This window comes from Salarias fasciatus, assembly GCF_902148845.1.
Source record: "Salarias fasciatus chromosome 23 unlocalized genomic scaffold, fSalaFa1.1 super_scaffold_20, whole genome shotgun sequence".
Classification (NCBI taxonomy): Eukaryota; Metazoa; Chordata; class Actinopteri; order Blenniiformes; family Blenniidae; genus Salarias; species Salarias fasciatus.
This window is the reverse complement of record NW_021941230.1, coordinates 10,157,977-10,172,910: the sequence shown is the minus strand read 5'-3', so window position 1 is coordinate 10,172,910 and position 14,934 is coordinate 10,157,977. Positions and strand designations below refer to the sequence as shown.

The window sequence follows — 14,934 nt, the reverse complement described above, 5'->3', positions numbered from 1 at the left end:
CCCCCCCCCGAACCCCCCGACTGCCATAACTCTTTCCGTCTCCCGTAAAAACCTTGAAACAACAATCAATAAGTCTCCTTTTTCAACTCGGACTGAATCAGGACGGTCCGTGTCCCAATTGTTGCTTTGACCTCGGCGACCTTTTCGCCGACGGTTTGCGAGGACAGCTGGCACAACGGGACGTTTTCATTCCGCGCAGCGGCGGCGTCCTCTTTCGACGCTCGCTTTTTAGCGGGAGTTAGCCAGTTCGTTCAAACTGCAGCTGAGAAAACTGATGCGGAGAGAAAAGGAGTCCGACGGTGTTAATTAGCCTTGGCGCTCTCGTCTGGAATGATGAGGTCGTTTGAGTTTGAAGGAGGGGTCAAAGTTCATAGGAAAAAAAATCATGTATGAAAACTATTTCGCTTAGCTATCTGAAAAAAGCCTGTAAGGGAACCTTTGTGTCGAGCGCCACTGCAGCCAACTAATAAATGATCCGAATTTCATTGGTTTTATTGGATAAAGTTGTGATTTCACTTAATTGAAAATATTTAACAGTGGAGTTTTTAGTTCCTTAATTTTGGAGTTTTGATGGTTGTAGACGACTGAATACACACATTTCAGTCTTTTTAGTCAGAGCAGTTCCCCCACTTATCCTAGATTATTTTTTAAAAGCTATTCTAAAGGATTTTCTGTCAGACTGTAGCAACTGTCTATTGTCATACAGTGACATCTGGTGGTCACATCTGGTATTTCACACCTATAATTTCTTAACGTGAGAGTCAAGAACAGCCAAACAATGAAAAAAAAAAGTAACTTTTAGTCAATATAAGAAGGTAGTGGATGATCATAAGGAGGACATTTTACTTTATATACTTTTCTTTTGTATGTGTGGCTGTTTCATGGAAAAGATGGATATTTTTACATGAGGTTTTTAAGATGCTCAGCCTGATTTGTCTGCTGTGGTCTTTAGAGACACTTGAGGGACAGTCCGCTTGGATCTCCGCGGTGAGACGCCGCCGTCGCTTTGCTCCAGAGCGAGCGTCTCCAACACGCTGCTCAAAGATGGAGAAGAAGTTGTCGGTGCCAGATGAGTCAGAATGCTGTTTCCCTGCGTGGAGCTGGAGCAGCTGCCTCCTGCACACACACACACACACACACACACACACACACACACACACTCCCTATAGCCAGTCTTGTTTTGCAGCATCATTCCTGTAACATTGAACTGCATTCGCATGAATGCAGAGAGACGCCAGATGTTGTCATCTGAGTCGATGTGTCGCCATATGGTGTGTGTGTGTGTGTGTTTGTGGGGCAGTTCAGTCACTTTCCACTCAAATGGAATCATTTTCACTTCATTGTAGTCTCTCGCCATAAGTCGTGGTGATGTCCAGATGTTTTGTTTCCACCTCTGTCCACACACACACACTCACACACACTGCTGAGGAGCATTACTCATGCTGGCAGGTATACCATGCCCCCGACGCCCCCCCTCTCCCCCCATGTCCCACAGGGCCTTGTTACTCAGAGCTCAGTGCTCCTTTGCCCTGCGTGACTTGTCTTCCACTCCAAGAACCAGGCCAATTGTCTGTACACGGATAGGTGGCAGCAGTGTGTGTGTGTGTGTGTGAGAGAGCGAGCGAGAGAGAGACATCGTATTTCCAGAGTGGATGCAGGCTGCTGTTAACCCACTTTTGGAGTCACTCCGAACTCACTAGGCATAATTGCCTGCGTGTGAGCGCGCAAGATGCAAAGGTCACGGATCACTGATTGCTTCGCCGAGGCCTGCAATTTACCTGAAACACTCCAACTGTACTTATTATTTGGCGGCGGCATCGATGCGGGCGCAGCCCGGCGCTCGCTGCATATTGATCCCGGTGAGGAGGACACAGCCGGCTTATCTGCTGTTTTTACTTCTTAATTGAACACATCAAGGATGTGTCTGAGGGGGTCCCACACACACACACACACACACACACATTCAATGTCAGATGCTGCCCCCTGCTGGAGGAACCGCACCGCGCACCCAGGAAAGGATCCTCTCGCAAGGCATGCTGGGAGAACAGAGAGCCAATTTGGAGCCATTATGGGAAAAGTGGGGTGATGGGTAAGGATCATTCAGTCATGATAAAACTCACACACACCATCTCTAAATTGCCCCAGCTGGAATCTTTCTCTAATTATTTATTTTTAGGTAATGTGAAACCTATAATTGTGCAGAATGGAAGCCTCCACCCTCCAAATAGGGACAATTTGGAGGAACCCAGAAACACGTTGAGCCTCTGAATCCTGTTTAAACGAAAGAAATTGAAAATAGCAGATGGAATCTTCGAGTTCAATTCAAGATTTAATCATTTTTATGCAGTGGGAAATGTGCTTTTTTTAAGCAATGTTTGATATTTTTGTCAACTGGAGTTGGGTTGACCACAAGAATAAAAGAAAATCTGTGTTAGCCTATTTTTTTATTTAAAAAAAAAGTTTTTAAATCATAAAAAATAATCCAAATGATGAATCTGGGTCTCCTGAACAGGTGATTTTCTGAGCCCAGCGCAGAGCAGTAAATACCCTGATGAATACCATGTTAGAGATTAGAAAATAAAAAAAATCCATACATCATATCTTCTGACATGATTAACTTTAATTTGGTAAAGTTATAAATTCAATTGTACTTTATTGATGTAACACCAAATATGACTGCAATTCGTGTTTAAACGAGTCTCTTTGTATCTTTTTTTTTTTTTTTCATTATATACATCTCAAAGTTTGCGTCTGTGATGTCTGTTATGAAACAGGAAGCAGTTATATTTCAAGTTTGTCCGTTTGAAAATACTGACAGAGTAACACCGCCCTCTGCTGGCCAAGAGAAGACATCATCGAAACTGAAAGAAATTTACTGTAATTATTGTTTAAAAGGTATTTAAAGCACCTACAATGTAATATTTCCTTTTTTAACCACATTTAATTGCATTGTCAATACCTGTCAATTCACCTGCATCACAAAACATGCTTTTCACACTTTTTCTTCAACAATGTGGCAATTTGTTGAGGAAATACTTTGGTGAAAGGAATAAAATGATTAATTGTTACTCAGTCTTTTGTGATAATTCTCGACAACTAGAAGTCATTAACTGTGACTGTAGTGAGACAGGTGGCACATAGTCCTAAAAAACAGTAAAATGTCACTTGACTTTATTGTAATGTCACTTTATTTTTCATTGTTTTGCCTGTCTCATTTGACTCTGACAAAGTTGCAAACAAGATTTTTAAAGTTTCCTAATTTTGCACCAAAAAAAAAAAAAGTCCGCAAGACACTGTTGTTTTTATGTTTGTTGGATTCAATATGGTTTTTTTTACGTGTCTTTATATATGTTGGTTTTGGTTTTCAAAAGGTTGGATGAATAATGATAATAATGATAAATATTGACTGTGTTTTTGAATGTTTGATGTGTTTTTAATATTCGTTGGATGAGTTTTTGTATGAGATTGATTCCTTCTATTTTTTTTCTGTATTTTTCAAAGTCATTTGTTTCCAGCATCAATTTATGTTTATTTTTCGCATTTCACCCTTTTGTTGTTCTGATTTTTGTGATTTTTTTTTCTTTATTTTAGAAATTTCAGTGCAATATTTATTGATATTTGTGCACCAAAGGATCACCCCGTGATGAGCTAAAGCGACCACGTTTGAACCAAAATCAGAGGGTTGTTTAGAACCACTAGACTTTCGTTCAGCAAATAATACCAGCATAACTGGATACAAGTAAAAATAAAATTCCATAAATATTTAAAATATAATTATAACATATTCTTTCTCCCTTATAACAGTTCCCCAGAGTATATAGAATCAAATATATAGAAATTACACCCCTACAATTCCTCACAATGGACTGCACCACCTGACGTCACACAGGTGAACGAGCGCTGCCGCAGCTGCGCGCCTTTCCTGAAGGGTCAGACCAGGGGAAGGAGGACAAGACTGAAGTGAGTTGTTGGGTGTGGTGGAGTCTGGCTCTGTGGTGGACACCCTCCGCACTAATAAAGGCCTTTAAATGGTATTGGTCTTTAAAAGTTAACCTTGAAAGATCTGAACCTGCAATTTTCTTCGAGTTATCTTTGAAAAATGAAACGTTGAGTTCATTTTTTTGTGCACTGATTGTAACTTCCACTTTTTATTCTCAGTTAGTCCATGTTAAAGTATTTTCTTTTATAATAAATATTATTGTTAGAAACTTTTACAGTACTGCAGTGAAATTTCCACTGAATTGGAGACACGGAGAAGGAAAAGACAGGACTGTTTTCAGTGGCGTTGTGATTCAGTCAGGTGTCACTCCTGACATTGTGGCGTTTTCCTCTCAGAGTTTAGAGTTTTCAGTGCAGTGGAACGTCCATCAGAGAAATGTAAATTTCTTCAAATGGTATAAATTAATGGAGTTTCTGTTCATGTTTAATTGAAAGTTTTCTGGACTGTTTGTGGTTTTGTGTTTTCAGTGCAGCAAGGGTCACTGGCGTCACGTTTTCAAAAAATACGTGGACATGATCTGTGGTTAATACGCCACATTTTCTCCAATGTGGTAGTTTTACCTTCAGATATTTTTTCCGGTTTGAGTTGAGACCAGTTTGAAGTTTGATTTTAAACTAGTTTGGAGATTGACACACATACAGCGCTTCATATCTCACCAAGTCTCCCAGAGACGTGAAACCCAACAACCCGTCTCCCGACACCTTTTCTTTGTAGACCACACCTGCCGTGCCTCAGCCTTCATAGACCCCTGGCTGCCTCTCCAGAGCTGCCGGCTCCCCGCCGACACCGTGCCCACCAGTGCAGCGACAGTGCTGGGGAGGTGAGGCCGCGGTGACTGCTGAGAGTCCCACATCTCACACACACACACACACACACTCACAGTGAGAGACTTTGACAACAAGGATGCGATCCTGAAACTGTTGTGGTGGTGGAAAGAGGGACATACTGTGCACAGGTGTATAAATGAATAAAAAGAACGCATCCTGACTGAAGGAGTCTTTATTGCTGAGAAGAAAACATGGCGTTTGGTTTATAATCGACAGAGTCCAGTGGTCTTGCGGTCTCATCTGGTCTTAAATGTATTTATAAGAATTTTTCACGACACGTTTGATGTGTGGGGGTCGACACTCACTCGGATCTCCCTCGGTAAAACTCTCAGTGGGAGATGTTTGGCGGTGGAGATGTACGGGAACATCTTCTCTGTGAACTTGTTGTTGAAGGTGTAGATGTGTGTCTCAGTGTCCAAATCAAAGAAGGTCAGCTGGTCTGTCTTCCAGTCCAAGGTGACCCTGACCCTCCGAGGCTTGGTCCTGACGGAGAAAGGAGTGTAGGAGTGTGACGGGGTCATCGCTCTGTATCCGCCGTGATGGCGGTCGATGAGCCACAGTCCGGATAGCTGGTAAGTTCTGTTCCGGACGGACTCCGCCAACACGCCCAGCTTCCATTCCGGGCTGTCTCCAACCTCCACGTCCCAGCTGTGAGTTCCCGAGCTGAAACCCTGAGAAGCGAGGACGGAGGAGAACTCGATCTTTTCTGGGGTCTCCTGGGTTTTTCCGTCTCCCGGGACCAGACTGCTCAGATCTTCTGACAGGACCGTGTCGGGATCCGCCGTGTTGGGGTCCAGGATGAGGGGAGTGTAGGACACCAGGTCTTTCATCCTGTTCCAGATGTTGTACTTGAGGTTTCCCAGATGTTTGGTCACATCGATGTGCGTCCCTGAAGGCAGCTGTGGTTCACCCGTCATGGAGCATTGCTGAACTCTTTCCACTGCCGCCTTGGAGTTGAGGAGAAAGGGGAGATCGTCATCTCTCAGCTCCTCCTCTGTGGCTCTGATCACGTCTGAGAGAGTCTGGATTTGTCTACTCAGAGTCTCCATCATCTCCTCCATCATCCTGCTCTTCTGCTCCTCCTCCTCCCTCAGCGCGGCCATCCTTTCCTTCTCGTCCTCGGCGAGAAAACGACGAAGCTTCTCATAAGTCTCCTTCATCCGCCTCTCGGTGTTTCGGGCCTGAACCTCCAAGTCTTCTGCCGTCCTCTGGAGCTTCTGCCCGGCCAGCTGGACATCCGCCAGCCTCCTCCTGAGGGGCTTCAGCGCGGTCTGCAGGGCGTCCCGCTGGTCCACCGCCGCCTCGTCCACGGGTCTGAAGCTGTGGTGGGTGTGCTGCTCCGAGTCCCGGCAGACCACACACGCCAGCTGCTGCTGGTCCAGACAGAAGAGTTTGAAGGTCTTGGAGTGCAGACTGCAGATGGTCCGTGGCGCCCAACTCTTCCCTCTGGCCCTCCGGACCTTGTCACTCAGGATCTTCACCAACAAATTGGGAGGAAGTCTGTCCTTGGAGTGTCTTCTTTGACAAAGCGGACAGAGTCTGTCGTCTCTCTGTTTCCAGTGAAGCTCCAGGCAGCGTTGACAGAAGCTGTGGCTGCAGCCCAGGATGACTGGCTCCTGAAAAACATCATGGCAGATGGGACAGAGAAGATCGCTCTGCAGTCTGAAAGACATGGAACGCTTCTCTCGTTTTCAGCAGAAGTCTGAAGCGTCCGTCCTCCGGTCTTCCTCAAATCTCAGTGAAAGTGAAGGACTCAGTGTGACGCCGCCGGGTGTGTCTCAGGGGAGGAGCTGCGTCTGCTTCAGTTTTTCAGGTTCAGTTTCATTCCAGACTGATTCCCACATTTCCACACCTCTCTCTGCAGGTGAGCTGTTGTCTGCTAATACAGTTTTGCTGTTGTTCCAGTCCACCAGAACAACACTTTCCCTCCCTTGTCCACGTTTCAGTGTGAAGCTGCGACGCTGAGCAGGAGGAGCTGATTCCTCCTCACCTCTGATGCCCCGGACCAACTGTGGCCAAAGTTCAAAGGTCATCACAGGTATGAAAAACAGAAGGTTAACATGAGAAGACAAACATTTATCACAGTTCGGTTTGAATGAGAGCTCCTCCTCCTTATTTCCAGTAATGGTGTGACATCTAAACAGCTGTGTGCACAATGAGTATAGATGTACATAGTTTTTTTTTTTTTTTACATTTTTTAATGTATCATGTGTCAGACCATCCATGGCCTTGAAATGTCTAGAAAATATTGTATTAAAAAAAAAAAAAAAAAAATAAATAAATAAATGTTCTGAATTAATTTGGAACAATGGAACCAAACAGAGGAGTTTCAGTTGAAAACAGTCTGGTTTATGTTGGAGGTTCATCAAACCGGTGGAAATCTGGACTGTTGTAATTCCTACATTTGTCCACAAGAGGGCGTAAATACAGGAGATGTTCACTGAGTAATCATGGAAGTTTGCCCTCTGGTGGTCAAAGGTAGGAGCGACTATAACCGTGTTAATCGACAACGAAATGGATTACAACCAAACTTCCTGTTTCAAATTTGCAGTCTGATTTATGGTCCATCAAATATTTGTGATGAACTTCAGTCATTTTTTTTGAAGATAATTTACTGCAATCTCCACAATTTACTGTCCTTACGTCTGCTGTGTGTTGTTGATTCCTGTGTGATTGCCCTCTGGTGACCAAACAAAGTCAACAATGCTAGCTGTGTTAAAGCAATCTGGGAAGCTCCTTCAAAATAAAAACCCTATTTGCAGTGTATTTCTGATTTCAAGTGATATTTTTATTTATTTAGATTCATTATTAGCATTTTTTTTTCTGTTGAAGAAACAGATTTTGACTTTTCACTGAAACAAAATATAAAAATTGGTGCAAACTGAGTGTCTGGACATTTAATTGTGTCAAAGAGTTAAAAGGCTGTGATTCAGTTTCACCTTCACTTTGTTATACTGTAAAATTAAATACCCCACGGTGCATTGCAGTCCAACTGAAAAGCAGTAACAGGAATCACCGTTGGAGGCGTTTTCTTCTCCTTCCTGTATTGTGCAGAGGCTTTGAAAGAACTTTTCTTTATTTGCAGTGTTAGAAAATGACCCCACATATTGCATTTGCTGTAAACACGTCCTCAGAATGCCACAAATCCACAAGAAAATAAAACACAAAAAGAAAAACGGGAGAGGTGTAACTGGTGAATGCTTATCCTTCTAAAAATACATTACAGGTATATGCAGGTCGCTATTCAGTCATATTTTTTACATAATATATGAAAAAAATCTCATCTGTTGCTTTTTGTGTAATTATAGATTATAATGTACGTATATTATGGAAAAATATATATTCTGTCCATTTTAACAGGGTAAGGGGAATTGTTAAGGAGTTCACTGACACTCTGAGGAATGTAATGTGTTTATTTTCGGTGTTTTGTAGCGTTTACACTGTTTTTATACTTTCAGTGTGTCGTTTAACTCAGGTGATGTTCAACTTGAGCAGAGTCTCTTCCTGATAGAAACACTGCTGCAAGGTCAAAGTCATGCTCTTCCACCATTTCAGTGTCATTAAGGACATGTAGATGGAAATCTAAAGCTTTTGTCCTCTGCTGGTGTCCAGATACACGTCAGTCCTCGCGTCCTGGACGCCAACAGAGTTTTATGGAAGTTTCTACTTCCATGACTCCACGGCGCACTGCGTCAAACTGCGAGCGCTCAAAGGTGATGCTGTAAAGATGGATTTACATCAGCCACATTTGTTATTTTTTTTTCCTGTGGCTCCAATAATATAACATTCTTATATTTTATTATTGGGCATTTAAATGTGATTTTATTGTCGGTTTTAAAAATGGCTGTATTAAAAAATATATATATGCATATATTGTTTGTAAATAAATCATAGTTCTTTAATAGCAATGCAGACACTGTGCAGGACATAGGAGAAAACACCTCCATTTGTGATTGTTACTCTCCTTCAAATTACTGATGAGATAGCAATAGGTGTTTAATTTTAAAAGATAACATCTGAGTGTGAAGCTCATTAGCATACTTTAAGTGAACTGTTTGAAAAATACATCCACAGAAGTGCAGAAGCAGCTGCCTCATCACAATTCAGTTTGTCTTCAGATTTACTCACATTGAGCCAAAGCTCAAAGCTAATCTAATAGAGGTTGACATTTGTTCTAAGCAATAACTCCAATTTTGTTGAATTGTGGAGGAATCAACCATAAGAGGCTTGTTCCCTCGTCATAATTTAATCAGGCAAGTGCTCTGTTTAAGTCTTCCAGTTTGTTTCACAGCAAGAAGCCGAAGGTTTGAAAATACACCTGAAGTCCACACATTTACCTTGTCAAGAAATGCTGTGCTATTAACTTTTTAACTTGTAGTTCCTGCTTGTGACCACCAGAGGGCGACCCGTCCACTCATCAGGTTCACACAGAACGGGGGACGGTGCTGCCAACTGAATGAATGAAGGAGTGGCATGCTGGAAGCCATATGATACACACAAATAAAAATTCACATTTTGTTACATTTTTTTCCTCCATAAGGAGGTCGGCTGCAATTCACCATGTGACATGAAAAGACGAGAATAAAAGTAATTTCACAGCAGTAAATCACTGACATTGTAAATGCTGTCCATGGTGCTGAAGATGCAAAAAAAAAAAAAAAAAACAAAAACAAAAACAAAACAGTCAGGTGGGTCTATATTCCAAAGCTCACTACCTCTCACATGACAGGTAGTAAGGATAGATTAAAAAAAAAAAAAAAAAAAAACATCAACAGATGAACACAAGTCCCTCAAAGCAACAGCAAGCAACAAACAGATGAACATATGGAACAGCCAGCGGCACACGGCGAAGAGAAAAACTAAATTCCCACGGCGAACACCATGGCCAAAAACTTTGAATGTCTGAAAATAAAAACAACACAGCTGTTAGCAACTTAAGCTGTTGCTGCTGTATGTGAAAGTCTCTTTCAGCTCAGACATGAATGACTTTTACTTCAGTGTTTTTTCGTTGTATTTTAGTTTAGTCTGGGTTCCAGAACATGCTTGTCGCCCTCTGCGCTTTTCCTCCCTTGTCGTGTTTCAGTGTGAAGTGAGCAGAAGGGGAGCTGCCAGCTGATTTCTCCTCACCTCTGATGTCTTTGACCAGCTGAATCCAAAAATTCAAAGGTGGAGGAAAAACAGTTCATGCACATTGCAGTAAGTAGAGAGACTCTAATCCATGTTTTGATATTTTTTCTTTCGTAATTTTAAACTTCAGTACTTTTCATGGAGACATTTTAAATCCAAGTGTGCCAAAAGAATAATTTAAATCTCCATATTCTCTGTGTTGTTAATACTTTCTCACTTTTGTTGAATTTCTTGACACACATTTGTGTTTCAGGTAGAGTCCCATGTCCTGTTTTTTGCCCTTTAATGTATTGATCATTACCCCTCTTTAAGATGTACCTTATTTTGTTGAACAAAAAACACCAAAAATTACAACGCCACAAAAAACTGATAATCTGTTTCATCCAGACTGACAACAGGTGCTTTTCCAGTAATCTTCTAACACCTTCTGAATTTTTTGCACAAATACACCAAACAGATTCATTCCACTGAATACGAGTTTCACGTGTTCATCATTTCAGAAGGTTTACTTTGAAGGAAACTACAGGAAGTGCTATTCTGATTTCATTCTGTAATTTTACTTTTGGTTGCAGTTTCTCCTTGTGGCCACTAGAGGGCTCTCACCACTCATTATTTCCAAAGCAGTGGTAAAGCCAGTAAATTGTGGAGATTTCAGTGAATTATTTTTGATAAATGATGAAACATTTATCGCAGATATGTGACGGACCGTCTACATGAAGCAGCCTGTAAAGTTAATCCAGGAAATATGATTGTAATAAATTTGTTTCGAGGTTTATATGGTTGTAGTAGTTAACCCTATAAACACTTCAGTCAGTTGACAAGCATGTAAAGTGTAGGTGTGTTTCCTGATTTGACCCCAGTTCTGTTTTCTAGATGTTTTTACAGTGAGGATAAATAAAAGGAGCTGTTAATAAACCGATGAGCCGCAACATGTTGACCTGTTAGGACTGAAACATCCAGACAATATGTTTTCTGACATTAATAACCTGAATTTTTACAATGTTTATCACATTAAGACAAAAACTAAGATAGTAGTGAGACATTCAGTAACCTTTAGTGATGTGGGTTCGATTCCCTGGCCAGGCGGTGGTACTTGATCTGAAGTTAGTTCAAACTTCACACCTTGTCAGGAGTTTTAAAGGGATTTCAATATGTAACTGTGAAAAGTGTCTTTTGAGTATCTGACAACAACTAATCAAATGTATTATTACTGTGACACATGGTGGTGAAGACGTTTAAGTCTGTCAGACATGCTTTGGTATAAATGTAGAAACCAGTGATAGAGGCCAAAACATTTTCCGAAACCGGGCGCTATGCTCTTATTTGCACTCTGAAAATCGGCATTTTTGAATGTGTTTCAATGAGACCCGGGCTCTTTTTGAAACCAACATCATCGCCTTTTGCTGGAATTCCTCATGTATTACAGTTTTTCTGCGCTTCCGCATTATCTTCACTTTACCAGCAGAGGTTGGCCTTGGACCTTAATAGTCAGAACCACTCTAGACGTGGATAGCCTTGACGTGGTGCGGATAACTGGAAAGAACAAAGTGGAAGTTCTGCTTTTCCTGGTTGTGACTTGAAATTTCCAGAATCTTGACAAAGATTACAATTACAGCGATCACACGTAGGATCTAAATCAAACCTAATCTTACTCAATTTAGTTTTTGACCAATGGAGACGATGTACCACTTTAAATTGTACAACCATATGTCTGAGACAGACAGATGACGAAAAAATTCAATCAATAATATTTTTCCACGTCTCATCTGAGATCCGTGTGTTTAAGTCCTCTTCTCACTTACATTTAAGTGTCTGCAAAGTACCCATCTTGTACTTATTAAACAACCCATAGATGGCACTTATGAGACGCTTGGTATCTGGTTTGAGTTGAAGAATATCGTCCAGAAGAGTTGAAGGTGGAGAAGAAGGGAAAGAGTCCATGTTACAGGTGATGAAGTCTCCAATGTCTCCAATTTGTAGATATCTGAAGAAGTGAGAACCAGGGATACAATATTCAGTCTTCAGTTGTTCAAAAGAGATGAAAACATTGTTTTTGAAAAGTTTATCCAGTGATGTTATTCCAAGGTTTGTCCAGATCCTGAAGGCCTCATCAACTAATGATGGGGGAAACATACAGTTTCTTCGTGGTGATGCAAAAAGGGATAAATTGACAAGTTTAAAATGCCTCCTGAACTGGTTCCATATCTTAAATGAATGAATAACAAGCGGATTAGAAGTAAAATTTGAAATACGTTTTGGGATAGGTAACCTGGTACACAGCAAAGACACAAGTTCAATGTGTTCTACCACTGATACCTTCTCTAGGGCTGCCCATGATGGTAAGTTAGCAGTTTCTGTCCAGTACAACATTGCTTTCACATTGGATACCCAATAATAAAATAAAAAGTTTGGGAGTGCCAAGCCTCCTGCACTCCGGGGCCTCTGTACTATACTTTGTTTTAATCTTGGTGTTTTTTTATTCCAAATGAAAGAGGAGATTTGACTGTTTCAATTTTTAAAGAAAGATTTGGTTAAGAAGATTGGGAGACATTGGAACAAATACAAAAATTTGGGGAAAATGTTCATTTTAATAGTATTGATTCTGCCACCAAGTGAAAGAGGCAGCAACACCCATTTTTCAAACTCTGGTTTTAATTTTGACAGCAGCACCTGATGATTAGCTTTATATAACTCTTCGTGATTCCGTCTGATCCATATGCCCAAGTATTTGAATTTATTATGACAGAGTTTAAAAGGATCCAAAGTAGATGACAACTCCCCCACCGTTCCGCCTATGAACGTAGCCTCAGATTTCTGAAAGTTTACTTTGTATCCAGAGATCACTCCAAACTCTTTTAGCAGATCTTAAAACTTTTGGAAGACTATGTGGTTGGTCTGAGACAAATAAAAGCATATCATCCGCATAAAGTGAGACTTTATGCTCCATTGTTCCACGGAAAAGCCCTTTGATGTCAGTGCATAGTCTCAAGGCAATTGCCAAAGGTTCAATAGCCAAAGCAAAAAGGAGGGGTGACACAGGGCACCCCTGCCTTGTACCACATTGAAGTTGAAAATAATTAGATAGATTATTGTTAGTTCGAACTGCTGCAAGTGGAGAGGAATATAGCACCTTAATCCACTATATTAGTTCCAAACCCAAATCCTCTTAGTGTTTAAAAAAGAAAATACCATCTCGCCTGATCAAACACCTTTTCGGCATCAAGAGAAATAACTGCTTCAGATTGGTTATAAATTATATTTAATAAACATCTAATATTAAAGAATGAATATCGATTTTTAATAAATCCTGTTTGATCAGGTGAGATGATGGATGGCAACACTTTCTCCAAACGATTTGCCAAAACTTTAGCGAGAATTTTTGTGTCTACATTTAATAATGATATTGGACGATACGAACTACAGTTTAGGCTGTCTTTATCTTTTTTTAGAATTAGGGAGATGACTGCTTGACGCATTGTTGGTGGAAAGGATTGTGATATAAAAGATTCATCGAATGTTAATTTCAACAGTGAAGTAATTTGAGGAGCAAATTCCTTATAGAATTCAGACGGGATTCCTTCGGGACCAGGAGATTTCCCTGACTGCATGCTCTTTAAGGCCTTATGTATTTCAGCGTTGGAGATTTGTTCTTCAAGACCACTGGCGACATCAGATTCCAACAATGGGACGTGGAGATTTTCAAAGAAATTGTCTAAGCCAGAGTGATTGCTGGTGGGAGTGCAACTGTATAAGTTTTGATAATATTTTGAAAAACAATTTTTTATATCTAAATTGTCTGTTCATTTTATGCCTTGATCATTTTGTATTACTGGTATAGCCTGGTTGGCTGTTCTTTGTCTCAACTGTTGTGCTAAGAGTTTGCTGGTCTTCTCTCCATGCTCATAAGAGTGACTCTGAGACTTGGAGAGAAGATGTTCAGTTTGTTTCGTAGATAGAACGTTATATTCAGTTTGTAATTGTAATCTATGTTTATATAAAGTAGGAGTAGGAGAGTTACAATAAGGGGCATCCAGCTTGGCGATCTCATCAGCCAGTTTAGTGAGGCGTTCCATTGCGGTTCGTCTCTGTTTTGCAGAGAATTTTATTACAGGCACGCAAACACGTCACAAACGTACCAAGAATCACTCAGGGTGGAATATGAACACAGAACCCGGCCAAAATAACACACTAAACAAGAACGTAACTGATCATGGCACACAACAACAACTTAAGAACAATAACACAATCAAGTTTGAAACAAGGAAAACAACCCCCCCCCCCCGAACATGTCCCATGATGCCTTTCGGTCATTCACCCCAGTGTTTCAAATATGCAGCTGGATGTTGTCTCACACAAATTGCATGTTCTCCCTGTGCGTTGGTTTCCTCCCACAGTCCAAAAAACTTGAGTTATCTGATTCGCTCATGCACCCTGCAGCCTTAAATTGGCTAAAACTGGCACAGCGTGGTTCAACTTCCAATTCAACACACACACACACACACACACACACACACACACACTTGTATAGCACAACATATCTGCACACATTTTTCCCTTCTAAATCCCTGCTAGTCAAAAATATATTGGTGTTTATTGTGTTGAGCTGCAAAGAACAACAATGTGAAATCAGAGTTTTCTGTTTTCTGCATGCTTTGGTCATGCATTGTAATCTAGTTTGCATTAATTGAAAGTCAAGACGACATGTTATCACTGAGCATAGCCTTTAAATTTCATTTCCGATTTTTTTTTTTTTTTTTTTAGATTTATGAGAAATTCACCTGCTTTCTTTGCGTTGCAACCAAACTCGTATCACTGCTGGATATTGCTAAACATACGTTTCTGTACCATCTCATTGATTTTCTCATGTTTATCTCTTTCCCCTGAGTGCCAGTAATGTTTCCCAACAGCTGCTGGGAGGTCAGGCGTCTGTGTTTTCACTGAGAGTTGCTTTTTGGGAGGAGTATGGATGGGGCAGGAGGA

The 14,934-nt window shown here is 41.0% G+C and overlaps 1 protein-coding gene across 1 annotated transcript; it reads right to left on the bottom strand.

The window, feature by feature from the left end:
- Positions 1-5,046: 5,046 nt before the first annotated feature.
- On the bottom strand, positions 5,047-6,500 carry LOC115384020 (tripartite motif-containing protein 35-like). The gene has a single exon (XM_030086277.1). The coding sequence runs from the start codon at positions 6,498-6,500 to the stop codon at positions 5,097-5,099; it is 1,404 nt and encodes a 467-aa protein (XP_029942137.1). The 3' UTR covers positions 5,047-5,096.
- Positions 6,501-14,934: the final 8,434 nt, after the last annotated feature.

What these genes read in the sequence shown, in the direction of transcription:
- LOC115384020 (XM_030086277.1), bottom strand. Translation starts at nt 6,500, where the DNA reads ATGTCTTTCAGACTGCAGAGCGATCTTCTCTGTCCCATCTGCCATGAT.